The 14103-nt window shown below is 38.9% G+C and overlaps 1 protein-coding gene across 1 annotated transcript in view; it reads right to left on the bottom strand.

The window, feature by feature from the left end:
- Positions 1 to 14103, bottom strand: part of PRKN (parkin RBR E3 ubiquitin protein ligase) — a gene marked incomplete at its 5' end in the record, with an annotated part of 536136 nt that overhangs the window by 295490 nt on the left and 226543 nt on the right. The window contains one exon of the mRNA XM_026080011.1: positions 5397 to 5533. Within this exon, the coding sequence (XP_025935796.1) occupies positions 5397 to 5533 (137 nt within the window). The remainder of the gene's footprint in view (positions 1 to 5396; positions 5534 to 14103) is intronic.

The raw sequence follows: 14103 nt of genomic DNA, 5'->3' as shown, positions 1-14103 counted from the left end.
TATAGAACAGAAAGGACTCCAACACATTATTTGGAGTGATCAAATCAAATACAGTTCTCCTCCTTCCTTTTACCTGAAAACTTCGCTTAGGCTATCAATTTATTTTCTCTTTTTGGGTACTATGCTTTTGAAAGACGATTCAGAGATTCACCACTACACTGACATCCTCCATAGGAATAAAAAACATCCTGTTATTATACAAATAGAATCCAAATGGGATAACACAAATTTTCTCTTAGAACATATGCCTCCTTAACCATTCCCCAGCAGCTTTCTTTCAATGGAACATGGAAATTTGTTATACTTAAAAGTTTTAATCCTTTTTGTTAGCAGTTCCATACACAAACTGGGGGTAATTTCACTTATTTATTTATACGTGTGTGGTAAAATTGGATTACTGCCAGATACAACAGTGTTTTACAGTCATCAGGAGAACCGCACCCTTTATCCAGATTTCTTTAAAATACATCACACATACGATTACTCTTAAGAAATAAACTGATGCAAAGACATTTTTGCAAAATGCCTACAGCAGTGTAAAACCTTGCATTTCCTTGGCCTYGCCAACTTTTCCTCTGCCAAAGATCTGTGGGAGTTTATTTTACCCTGGAGACCAAGTTCCATAATGCTGTAATGCTATTTTAAAAATGAAATGGTGATCATAAGAACAGTATGTGTTTAAATGGGGTAATACCCTGCATGTTTGTATACAATTCCTGCTTTGAGGTAATGCTATGAGATTCTTGTGCCCTGCACAGTAACTAAATAACCATAAACGATCTTTCATGCATATGCAAATCTGTCCCTCTAAGCACCTTATTAATTATTTCAAAGATACTTGGAGGTCACCACTCATGGAAATTTCTATGCATGAAGCCTCATTAATACAAGACATCATACAGAGAAATGGGATAGATTTTTGTTGCCATTTAACAAGGGCAGAGAGAGTATAATCTGAAACGTTTACTTTTTTATTTTAATGACCAATAAAATACAACCAGCTCCTGTCTATAAGTCTTTTCTGCAAGCTGATATAGTGGGTTTGAATCATGGGGCTGCCACATTATTCTGAATAGCTAATCCTATCAACACACCAGAGTTCCCATGCTCAGAGCTGCAGTCCTCAATGCTGGCTGTTCTCAGCTGGAAGAGTGCTGCCTGGCACTAGATTAGCAGCTAGGCATTAAGGATTTAATTTTGTTCTTCCCAAAATCACAGCAATGACACATTTTGTGTTGGAACAAAGTGAAGCTACGTCATTTTCAAGGTGATATATCATAGATCATCAGCTGAGATAGCCTTTTTCCAAACACATATTATCTTCTGCTTAATTACGCTGCATAACAGAAATCAAAGAAAAGCAAAAATATAACCACGAAAAATAATTGAATGCAATGACAAAATCAACCTTCTGGCATGGATCAGGCAAGGAGGTAAGATATTAAACATACTTGAGAAGCACTATTTATCTGAAATCCCTAGACCCTTTCCAGCTCAAGTTATCATACATATGTGATAACACTGATCTTGTCTGCCACAGTGACCCTTTGCTGTAGCAGCTGCTGTTTATTTTTATTCTATTGTATGTGTGGCGTTTTCACCTCTAGATTGATCCAATAAAAGATATAAAAAACCGGCTATGTTGGTACATTCCCTTGATAAAAATTGGGAACAGGGAGTCAAATGTTAATGGAAACTGCAGGCTGTGTTCATTATTTTATCTCTATTTTTCAAAAATGCTAGGATGAACAGAACTAATTGGAAGTGCAAACAACTTAAATAGGCTTAATTACAAGACCAAACCCCTCTGTACAGTTCTAGGGCAATGTGTGCACATATGCCTTGGAGAAATTAAGTAGATTTTAAGTAAACCCATTCTTATTTGAAAATGGAAAAGTGAAATCATTTGTTACAAAGGGTGAACCCACAGCATGAATACCTTCTGTTCATAACACTGCAAGTACTACTTCAGCATTGCTTTGTGACATCTAAAAACACATGCATCAATACAGAGTACGGCTTTCACTGGCTGTGTGACCTAGTCACTTACCACAACATAAACCTCATTACAGTAAACATGACGCTGTTTCATATTCCTTTTAGAAACAGGCTCAAATCAAAATCTTACCTTTCAATAAAGCTCAGATCTAGTATTTTTTGCTTCAAGTCAAGTTCTGCTAGAGATAACACGCATTAGACTGACATTGCCACAGTAAGACAAAAAAATAATTTCTGGCATGTCCCATGGTATTCATTCCTGTCAAGAGGAAATAATTTTAGGCTTCTTTGAGGTAATTAGAGAAAGCTGTGTCAAACACTGCTTTATCTTCTTCAGATGTAAATACAAACTGTAAATTACAGTTGCAAAAATGCAGATTGCAAATGGCAGCTTGCAAAAATGCAATCTTATACTATTCAGTAGGAGTGCCATGATGAGTAGAAAAGGAAATCATATGATACTGTTCTGAATGTTTCTTAATTGAATTGACTGTTGATGAAAGCTGCTGCTAGAATCATAGTTCTGAAGGAGGCTAAATCCTTTATAGCTAAACATTTGGAGGGAAGGGGTTGGCAACTCAGGCTTTCCTCTTTCACTCCACAGGTGTGATGCAATTCAGCTTCATGACTTTCTCAAAGGGCAAAAAATAATTTAGTCATCAGCTCTCAACTGGACTATAACCTAATTTTAGAAATATCCAAATTTTTTGCCTACCAGAAAGTCAGGTTCAGGTAGCTGCAGAAATGAAACACTAAAGTCACAACGACAGCGCTCAGACTCTTCAGCCTGCGGTGTAGTCTGAAGGATAATGTTAGAAATGCTTTTATTGATACAAAACTGATAACACAACAAAGAAAACTGGCTGAGGTAGCAATCAATTTTATGTTTGGACAGAATATTATTTAAAAGTGCTACACACTCAGAGATTGTGACTGAGCACCTCTCCAGCATAAAGCACGTCAGCATAGCACCACGTCAACACTCCTTAGAGATAATCAGGCTGGTGCCGAGCAAGCAGCTGTGCACAGGCAGCACCACACAGCGCTGTGCAGAGATACTAACTCAGGTCCTGAAGTGGTATGTGCCCGGTCAGTCCTCTTGGCTTATCAGAAGTGTCAAAAAGCCTGGTCAACATGCTGTACTGACATAACTATACTTCTTGCTCTTCAGCATCAGCTTATTCATCTCTAGCATGAGAATCTCTGTACCACACTGCACTGAGGCGTTTTTAAAGCATGCACTCCAGTAGCACAGGGTAATACCCTCAGCAGAGATTTTTCAAGGAAACATACTTACTAATTGGAGATCAGAGAGCAAATATATTGCAATCATATTATTATTGTTATATTTTACACTATTTTGAAAGCAATTTTTGATTTGGGGAATTCTAAAACTAGCAATATTTCAGTGTTTCTGTGTTTAGTATTTCTAGTTTTTTTAATGCATAAAGTAGGAAGTAGCATAGCTGAGACTAGATTGGCAACAATAGCTGCTTTTACACTGCCAGAGCTGAACTCTGTCTCACTTGAATAATGGACATACAGTCATCCTTTCTTTGTGCATCCTTTATGGTTTCCCTTTCTTAGGCCAAGCCTGTGCCTTCCTCACCTGTCAAAGCCTGGAATTGTATCCCTGAGCATTTCAGCTCTGTCTCCCTGCATCTTTCCCCCATCATATCCCAACTCTGCTTCTACTGCTTAATTCCCATAGTGTCCAACTTCAATATACAGAAAAGAGAAAAGGACTCGCTTGTTACTGCCAAGTAGGGGTAAGAATCCCTGCATATTTGTTAGTCTTCTCTGTAAGAAAAAGGAAGGATAAAGCTTTTGAACTGAAGAATTGGAGTGGCAAGATATATTGAAAGTTCCCAATATAAGTTTTGTGCAGCATGACTTACAATATGTTTACAGATAGAAGAGGCAGAAGGGCCATTAGTTTAAAACAATGGGTCTGAACTATAGGAAGTGCTGTGACACTAGCCATGGATGCAAGGAGGCCCACAGGAGTAGAGAAAGATGAGTTGCCTGCTGTACCGCTGAGATAACTGATTAAGCTGAGGAGCTAAAGGGAGAACAGAGAAGAGAACTGATGAATGGAGTGAAAAAAAGAAAAAAAAAATGGATTCATCTTGAGTGGAGCAAAAAGACAGCCAATTAATTTGTGTGGGAGCAGAAAATGGATTAGTTTCTAGAGAAGCAGGCAGGGAGGTAGAGAGTACAAAATGACCACACATTACACAGTAATGGTCAAGGAAAGAGCACTGGTAGAAAGCACCTGTTAGGTTCCTGATGACAGGTCTTCTTATTCAACWTAAAAAAGTATTTTGTGTAGTATGACATCAGTGTACAAATGCAGTAGCAGAAAAAGCTGCTGGAGGCAGGGAGTAAAATTAGACCTGACAAGTGAACAGCACATAAACAGCGATTCTAGTGAAATGTGAATTGATGACCATTGCCAGGTTGCTCCTGAAGCAATTAAAAGTAAATAATTTGAATTGTTCTTATTACTGTACTTTCATCATCCTTAAGGCATGTACTCATTTTAAGTAAATGTCACTCTCCTAAAGAAATGTTGACAATTTTTCTCCCATCTAGTTACATGAAACATTTGTCAGCTATTAAGGCAAACAAGGCAGACCCATCTTCTATGTATCTTCTAATGTTTAGGGAAGTGATTCTTATACTGCTACACAGGACTTGTCACAAACATATATGCACAGACACAGATTTAGCAACAGGAAAAATAAATTCTAATGTACTTCTTCGCAGCAAAACTTTTGAGAACTTTGCTCTCTGTGTGCCAGTGTTATGGATTCAACTCTCAAAACAGATATTTCAGATTCAGTGTAAATCTTCTTGTTTTACTTACGTCAGACTTTGTTTCCTACTCAGGTAAAAAGACAACCTATCACCTTCTCAGGGAGATCTACATTTCATTCAACACAGTGACAATTAGTAGCAATAACTTCATCAACAGAAAGGCCATTTGAAATTCCTATTGCAGTCCTTCTTTTATTAGTACTTGAAGACAGGCCAAGAAAGTTAACAACTTATTTGACTCTAAAGTAGAGATGTGGAGGTCATGAAGGATTTTTTTCTTTTTTTTAACAGAAGCTTAATACTATCATCTGTTAGCACTTTATGGTGATAAAATACTAATGTGAAAAAGTATGCATTTGCTTATAAAAGAAATGCCCTTTAGAATCCAGTTAATACTGCAGTTCACATGCTCAGCAAGAAGAACCACTTCAATATTGAAATCCATGAAATGAAACAGCTTCTATGAAAACATCTTATAATTCCACAGATATCCTCAAAATTAATAGGTGATAAAAAGAGTCTTCCTCTGAAATCAAAATTGTGTATTTTTCTAGAAAAGAAAATCTGCTAAAACATACCTACACAAGGGAGGGAATAACCAAGCTCAGGATCATGGATGAATTGACGATTGTTCAGCATAGTCATGCAGTACAAATGGAAACAGTCAAGGCAAAYGACATGGCGATGCATGCACTGGAACACCAGCACAGGACTCCTGTTAAAAACAAAATGGTGAAAATAATGAAGAAATACTCTATTGTATGAAGAAATGTGGCTTGAACTCCACAATGTGCTGTATTTCAATTTGTAATATTGTAATAGCTTTTCACTAGTAGTATACAATATTACCATGACGTATATAAAAACYGAATTTAGCCCGGCATATTGCAGAGTTTTTAGAAAGAGATGGTTCTTAACATGAATCAGAGCAAGGTACAGGACATAAGCTTTTACTGGAAACTTGAAGAGAGGTAAAACATCAAATAAAGTAAAGAGGAAATGAATAGTATTTTACAAGAAAAACTTCTTAGGAACAGAAATCCTTCATGAGAGGTGAGATAAGATTATGTACGATAAAACTGCAAATGGTGGGAAGTTGGCTCAAATATAAATGTGACCGGCTAGGAAAGCTAAACTGGACTTTGTGAGGACCAGTCAGTGCCTTCAGYCTCTCAGACCAGCCACTGGACCTCTACAGAGAGCGCATTCTCTTCATAAAGATGAGCAAAACAACTCAGCTTCTAGACAGAGGTGTGGGATTCAGTTTGGGAACAAAACACCTAAATGTCAGTGCTATATCTGAGGCATCTACAGGCATGCTAAGTTAGAAATTCCCATTATAGTCAATACATTCAGGGGAACCTAGCGATGATCAGCCTGTAGCTATCTGCATTAGGGTGAGGTGAATCAACCTCTAGGCTCCACGGTGTCCATAGACTAAATCTCCACTGATGATAACGAGAACTAAGGTACCCACCACACAAGCAGACACCTCCATGGAGACACCTAAATGGGTATTCCAGCCTCGAAAGCATACCGTTTCTGGTGATGCAGAGGGGGAACACTCACAACAAGTTAGGACAAATGGTTTTACTCGTGAGCAGGCCTACACCCAGAAACCCTCCCACCACAACAAGGAGGAGCAGTGGCTCCCAAGATCCTGCTCAGAACCAAAACACTGGAGTGGAAAATAAAACAAGTAATATAGGAAACATTACATATATATATGAAATGTGTCTCCGCTGCAGGAACTAAGTGATAAACCCAATGGCTTTCCTAACTTCAGCAAACTTTTGATAGACAGACCTTCACTGTCAATTCCAAAGTAATGACTATGTCCTCTTTAATAGAGTTATATGCTCTGTGTTATGCAATACTGCTTGCTTATCTCTGCTCCTTTAGGAGTATTATCAACCCCAAGGATCAAAAAACGCAAAGCAAAAAGGGAGATGAGTCAAGCTGAAAGCACAGTGAGATTCAGATCCAAATGCTGAACTATTTTCTTCCTTTTATTTGCCTGTGGGTAAACATGGGTTAATTGTTAAAGTTTTTTCAGCAACTAGAAGGACAGGGAATTATTTAAAAAATGAAAGCAGGAATTCTCACATATTCACCATACTCCAGGAGACTGGTATTAAAATTCAACATCAAATACAACAGAATTTGTGATAAAATCATAAGAGTTAGCAATACTGCTATAGCTTCTATAATTCCTCCCAGATGATGCCTTGAAAACCCACTGAAACAGTAAATCACCAGGCCTTCAATGTGGGAATATAACTGCAAAATGTAATCAATAATAATATCAGGTACGGTATATAAGCATTTACTCTTCCAGGAAAATATGCTTCAGAGTCGCACATACTATAGAATCTATGGCAGTGTATTGGTATCTGTAAAAATATAATCTGTGTTTTAAGGATTTTGTTGAATAAAGCAGCTTAAAAACTGAATTAAATAAAACCTCCCCATTACTAATCCTTATTAGTTGCCCACTTGCTGTTCTGAATGTAACAAATAATAATCTTAAAAAGACAGCTGTAAGGCAAAATGAGAATGTGATCTGTACCATTTTAGCTCTGGATGATCCCAAAATCATTATAGAGAGCTGGAGGAGCAGTTATCTTATCCCTACTGCGTAAAAGTCCCCATGCTTCACCAGTTAAACATAATCTTAAGAAAAATATCCAAAGGATTTCTTCCTGAAATGCAGATRTAAACAGATTTGCTTATGGCTTTAAAGGATCTCTCTCCTTCAGGGTGTATTGTTCATTTTTATTGCTGCAGTCTCTGAGTATTTTTTAAGTTTAGGGGAAAGCTCCCCAGATCTAAATGTGCACCTTTCTATCCTTGTTTTCAAAGCAAAGATACCTCTTCTGTGTGAGGAGAAATCCACAAAAGAAAGCCATCAAAAGCTGAGTATCTTAAAAAACCTTGACCAGAAATGAAAATGGTGTTATTAACACTGTCATTTAAACTTGTATGAAACCAAGACTAACAGCACTGAATTATGCAAATCAACTACTATCAGTTACCAATGGAAATTACTTGTGATGTCAATCTTTCTTCTTAATATATTACAACTGTTTGAAATCAAACTATATTCTCCAGAAAGAGCATAGCCATACATGTACACATTTAAATTGTGACTTAATGAAAAATATTATTGTTAAAATGTGTTCTCTTTTAATGCTATTGGACTTGCAGGAAATGCATATAAACTACATAGGTATTTGGGTGCTGATCACATCACAAAGCACACAAGCTTAGCTCTCAGAGATATTACAACGTCTGTTAATTTTGCAGCCCACAGTATCTGTGTCATAAGGCTTTGAGAAACTCAATCTGCATGCAATGAAGCTTTATCCAGATTAATTGGCATTCGAACAGTCACGACATGCCAATATTTGCAGACTTTGTATCTAAAGAAAGTGCTTCTTCTGGTTTAAGAGACCTATAAAAGTTATGTTCATGAGATCAGTTAAGACTAGGATATTGTAGAGATTATGTTCATAATGCCTGGGTGGAGCTAGTACATATTTATTTAGGATAATCTCAAGCGTTATTAATAGAAGACTTGCTTAAACCAAGCACAATTTAATTTAGAAAGAAAGAAATACTACGAAAGTGAAATTTTTTGACATATATTGTAACAACAGCCCTTGCTCAATCTAACATAACAATTTAGTAATATAAATCTGATGTATATTTTAGAAAGTATTTCATAGGTTCCATTTACACAATGTATTTGCCTGAATTAGAGGCATCATGAGAATAATCTATAAGAAAAATGTTTCTCACAGCAAGGGTCCTTTTCGTTTGCCAATTAGGAATGTAACCACTTTTGAAAATTGCAAATCCAACATTACAATGCATCACAGAAAATTTCCGTAATAAGTCACTTGCTCCTGTGCTCTGATTCCTTTCATTAGAAATTTATCAGTATGCATTTACTTAAATGAAAAAGAAAAGAGATTTAATCTAAATGTTTCTGCATCCTGTTTTTACCATGGAATAACTGTGTGGTGCCACAATGACACTGTTGGAAATGCTATCTGGTCTGTACACTCTTTCCTTCTCCTAACTGAGAAACAGCAAGACACAGATATTCTCAGATACACTACAACAGTATACTGGTTAAATAGAGAACGATATGAAGACTGATCTTGTTTAGATAAAAACCCCACTGGGAAATAAATTGTTCTAGTATATCCCAAAATCTCAGGACACTTGTTATTAATGTACTAAGAGTGAGTCCAATGGCTATGAATGTGAGGGGCTATTTACCATAATGAATCCACTTAACAGTGGATTAACCAATATATCTTTCAATGCCTGTTTATGAAAAACTTGGGGCAATTTTTTCCTCTCTTGGTCTTTATCCTTCAAAGAAGGTTGACTGAGTAAAGTTAAAACAGCATATCTCATATATCAGTCTGTTTTTTTTTTCTTTTTTTTTTAAAGAAAATGTGAGTAGTCACAGTCTGAAACACTTTGGAGGCAGGAATATATCTAAAGCCTGTAGAAATTTCTGAAAAACATGTTGGACAAATCTGTGAAAACCCCTCGAGGTCATTCCTAGGTGACAGTTGGATTTTCCTCACCTTCATTTCAAAATCTTAACCAAATAATAATAAAAACCCTAGCAGATGTCTGTAAGGCTGACTTGCTGGGATTACCGTCAGTGAAGCAAAAATAGCCGTTTGGGATTCATTGCTGTGCAGTAAATAAATCTGAATGCACACAGGTATATTACAGCCTTTAACCCCACCCACGAGTGCAATATTTATCATAACACACCTCTGCATTTCTAATACATTTTTCTAAGTTGGCAATCCTCCTGTACTTCAAAAAGCTTTCTATATAAGTACCATGAAATCATTTTCACTTATAAATGGAACCCTATGCTATTCCAAAATGAATCTTTGTTAATTTACAGGTCAGATCGACAAGCACCATTCAAGAAAAGATGAATCACTGAATAAAAAGTGCAAAAAAAATCAAATGATGGAAAATACAAACTTAGGCTACATAGACACAACAGGCACTATCCTACTTCATAAACACTTGAAGTAATTAAACAGAAATGCTGTCCTTGAGCAGCACTCAATCAACTTTGGCTCTACTCTTGCAGCAGAACAAAATTACAATGCCTAAGCAAGCCAAATCATTCATCGATCACATGGTTTCCTCACCGAAGAGTATGTAGGAAGAGTACAGTCTAATTCATACAAAGCTGGTGCCACATCTCGTTTTCCTCACTATTGCATACAGTCCACAGTCCTATTCAAGACTATCCAAAAAGTGCCTTCTGTTTATTATGTTTCAAATACATTGTTTTCTTACCATAAAAAATACTTCCAAGTACTTTCAGTTAGAGTAGATCACTAAATTCTATTAGAAACATGCTACTCTTTATATAAAACATAAATATATAAAATATATAAAACGATCACATTAATTTCTATTTTAAAATTGATGCAGTCTAGAACAAAGAATAGCAACACATCTTGCCGTTTAATGAGCAATATGCTATTACAGGGAAATGTAAACAGTGACCCAGCAACTGCAGACAGCAACTGGTGAACAACAAGGCAGGCCCCTGACTCTTTAGGCGAAAGCTAGACGTGTGAGGCGGGGATCAAGCCCTTGCAAGAGAAGAGAAACAAAGATAAGCTCCTAAGGAAGAAAACGCACTGATTTGATATTCCAAAGAAGAATCCATCTTTCAGGGACTTTTAGGAACAAATAAAACGTACATCCCTGCTTTTCCCTTCCTGGTTAATGAAAAACAAATCTTTACATAGACTGCGTGAACTAAACAAAACAGTATGCATAAATACAGTATTCTCAAAAAACTAACACATTAAACCTGTTCAAACAACAAAAATATTCTGGTTTTGTGTCTTTGATCACTTGCCACACAACACATCAAAGGTCATGCAGTGAAGGTTATGAACAGCATGAGACATCTGTGTGTGAGCTTAATTTTGCTGGCTGTGCTCTTGCACAAAAATGTATTCTGACCCACAGCCGTTAACTTAAAGGGGCATTGGCAAGTGAAAACTGAACTACTTTCTCCTCTCATATGTTACATGTTTTTCTCCAAAATGTGCTTTCATGTTTCTTCCATCAATAGGAAAGCGGTGCCAAAAGGCCAGAACCCAGGAACAGCCTGACAGTAACAAACCAGAATGCAAGGGGAAAAGACAGGCACACTTAAAATTAGTGCATATGATAGCAGGTTTGCACCCTGCGCTCCTCTGAGCTCCTATCAGCTCAGGTGTTAAATTTCGTCTCATGCAGTGGAAGTGAAACACATATTGCATGTATGATCTGTGGTCACTGGGCCTGGCAACAGCAGCTGCCATCTGACGACACAGGCAAGGGAATGACGTGTTACACGTGCTGGTATATTTATAACAGTACCCTACATTAAATAGTGCTATGTCTGCTTGTTCAGACGCTTCTGGTACACACGAAAACCACCCTTGGCCCCGACAGCTGAATCTTACGATATCAAAGAATGGACGGTGCTTTAGGCTGGAGAAGAAACCTTTCCTGTAATCTATTAGACTAGCTGTCAACATTGCTGCTCTGCACAGCAAATAGCTGATAAATCAGTCACGCTTTGTAAGAAGGTAAGTAGAACCTGCTCATTTTCCTTCATCGGTGATTTAAAAACTTCATCTCTACTGGAGAGAAAAGGAAAAGACCTGGGTAACGGAAGGAAAAGATGACGAATGTGAACAAAGAAACGAGCTCAGGAACTGCCCTAACCCAAAGCCTGATGCCAGTTGACGGTGGGAATATGAGAACAGCCAACAGGACAGTGTATGTGGACAATGTCTTTATTTTTCGCTGAGCAGGGAGAGCTTTGTATGGATGTAGTTCTTCAGGGCTCAAGGACCCTTGGACATTGCCCTGCTCTGCTTTTCCCAACAAGCTCCTGGGAGCTCAAGGACTGCCCTGGCATCAGACGCACCATGTTTGTTACATGCATACGCAACTGCACTCAGCAGCACACCAGAAATAAGACAATAATCATCAGCAGAAACACAGTAGGAATGGCAGAGAAGCCTCCTTAAATGTTAGCTCAGCAAGTGTGCAGCTTTCCGAACACCAGTTTACTTTGAACTGCTTCCTCCATACTGTCTCCTTGGTGTGCAATGCCCTCCCAGAGCCCATGTAACTTCTGCCCTCACCTGCTGCCACCAAAGGGTGTCAGGTCCTTCACCTTCCCTGGATCTCAGCTGGCTCACAGCAGCCCTCCCCTCTCCCCAGAGGCAGCTGCTAGCCCTCCGCAGTGCAGGCAAAACTGCATGTTGCAGTCCACCCACACCTGCCACACACTGTTTTGCCCAGAAGAGCCTCTCCTCACAGGTTTAACCCCATTCTGACTGGACACATTTGACTTTGACAGGCTAGAGACATACATTCAGAAATCAGCCTAGCCCGGCTGTCAGTGAAAAAATATCAGCAAGGTAACTGAGGAGGTTGGGAGAGTGAAGGAATGTCATGATAGAGGAGGAAGGGCTAACTCTGCCTGCATAAGCAGCACCATGAGACCCTTCAATAATTTAAAATGAAAAAATAAAAAACTAACATGCATTTGTAGCCTACTGGACTCTTAATCCCTTGATTGGTTACTGAGGATACCATTGTTTTCTTCCAATGAATTAAACCTTATTTAGCTTTACCCCCTGAATCTATGCTAGTAAATTTAACCACGTCAGCAAATGTTCCTAGGCCACATGAATCCAATTGTCTGTGCTGTTAAATTGTTAGAATGGTCCCTGGCATGGTTTTAGGCTTGCCAGATAACACTGGCCTGAACAATTCCTGGGCAGAGCTCAGGAATCAGCATGTGCTATCTGCAACAGGCAATAGCAGTTTGCACCCTGCTTTAAAAACTGAGAGAGTTTAATAGTACAGACTTGTGGCAAAAGAGCTTTATTCTTGGACCATGATGTAAGTACACTGCATCTCTGCTCTAACTATTAGAGCTTACTGAATTACGCTCTGTCTCCTTATTCTCAGACTCCCACCTCCATTCCCCAAACTAAACCTTTTGAGATAGTCTGTGAAAATTTCACTCCTTTTCACTCCCGAGACTCCGGGAGGGACTGAGGCAGTTGGACACAGCATGTTTCCACTGGCTAAATTTCAGTTCCTCCCTTCCAGTCCACTTTGAAAATACCTGACGGTACCCTCATATTTTTGACTTTGTCACTTTAACATGTATGAAAGAAAAGAAGAAGACTGGAAAACAAAATAAGGTAGAGAACAGGGGGGTGGGGGAGGGAAAGATGATGAAAGGGAGCAGGAGATGGAAGTGCTAAATTAAGTGCACTTGCTCCTACAGAGTTATCTTTCACCACCTTGACATTATGTTTTATGTTATTCTCATCTTTCTTTTAAAATATGAATATTCAATTTAAATGTTCATCCAGACAATAACTCGAGGGTGCTTCCCATCAAATGAGTCCTCAGTCTCAACCAAAGATAAGATTATTATCTTATAAACAAAAACACCCTCAAGTTATTGTTAGAATAAACAGATTCCTTTATAGAAAACCGCTATCCAGAAGCCGGTAACTTTTTTTTTTTTTTTTTTCCCGCCAAGTCCTCAATATCATTATAATTTAGAGATAATATTTTACCCATTCCCCCTCAAGGCAAATACCTTAGCAGCAACTCCAAGGGAGAGTTTATCCGGGAACATCTTCTATGCGGGCGCTGTCAGGCCGCAGCGATGGCCAGGCCGGGCCTGGCCGCCAGGGCCCGTCCCGCCGCCCCGAGGGAGCAGGGCCKCAGGGCAGCCGGGGCAGCCCCAGCCTGGGGGGCATCGGGCACTGCTGCGGGGACGGGACAGGCTGGGGCTGGGGCAGGGGGTAGGGACAGGCGGGGCTGGGGGGCCCTCGGGGCCCTGACAAGCTCCTGCTCCCACAGGGAAGACGAATGAGGCCGGGGCTAGCAAATCTCATTGAACTCGCTTTAATTTAGTCTACCAAGCAGTCAACTCCTCTTAATAGTCTGAGGAAAGCAGTTTGCAAGGTGCGCCAGAAGAGCGTACTGGTAGTGCGAACGGCTTGTTGATGTGCTTCCTCCGTGCTGATTAAAACTACTACCATAAGAATATCCATATTGTGATTTTTTTTTTCTTGTTATCTTGCATTGGACCTTGTCACAAGAATAAGGATGGGATTTTAATGCCCAACATACTCTCAGCTCTATGTCCCCATTTCTTCATTTGCCCTCTCCATTGTTTTTTTCCTACATGTC

The sequence above is a fragment of the Apteryx rowi genome, unplaced genomic scaffold (assembly GCF_003343035.1).
Source record: "Apteryx rowi isolate R43461 unplaced genomic scaffold, aptRow1 scaffold_509, whole genome shotgun sequence".
In the NCBI taxonomy this organism is placed as follows: Eukaryota; Metazoa; Chordata; class Aves; order Apterygiformes; family Apterygidae; genus Apteryx; species Apteryx rowi.
The sequence above is the reverse complement of the archived record's forward strand: the minus strand, read 5'-3'. Positions and strand labels throughout refer to the sequence as shown.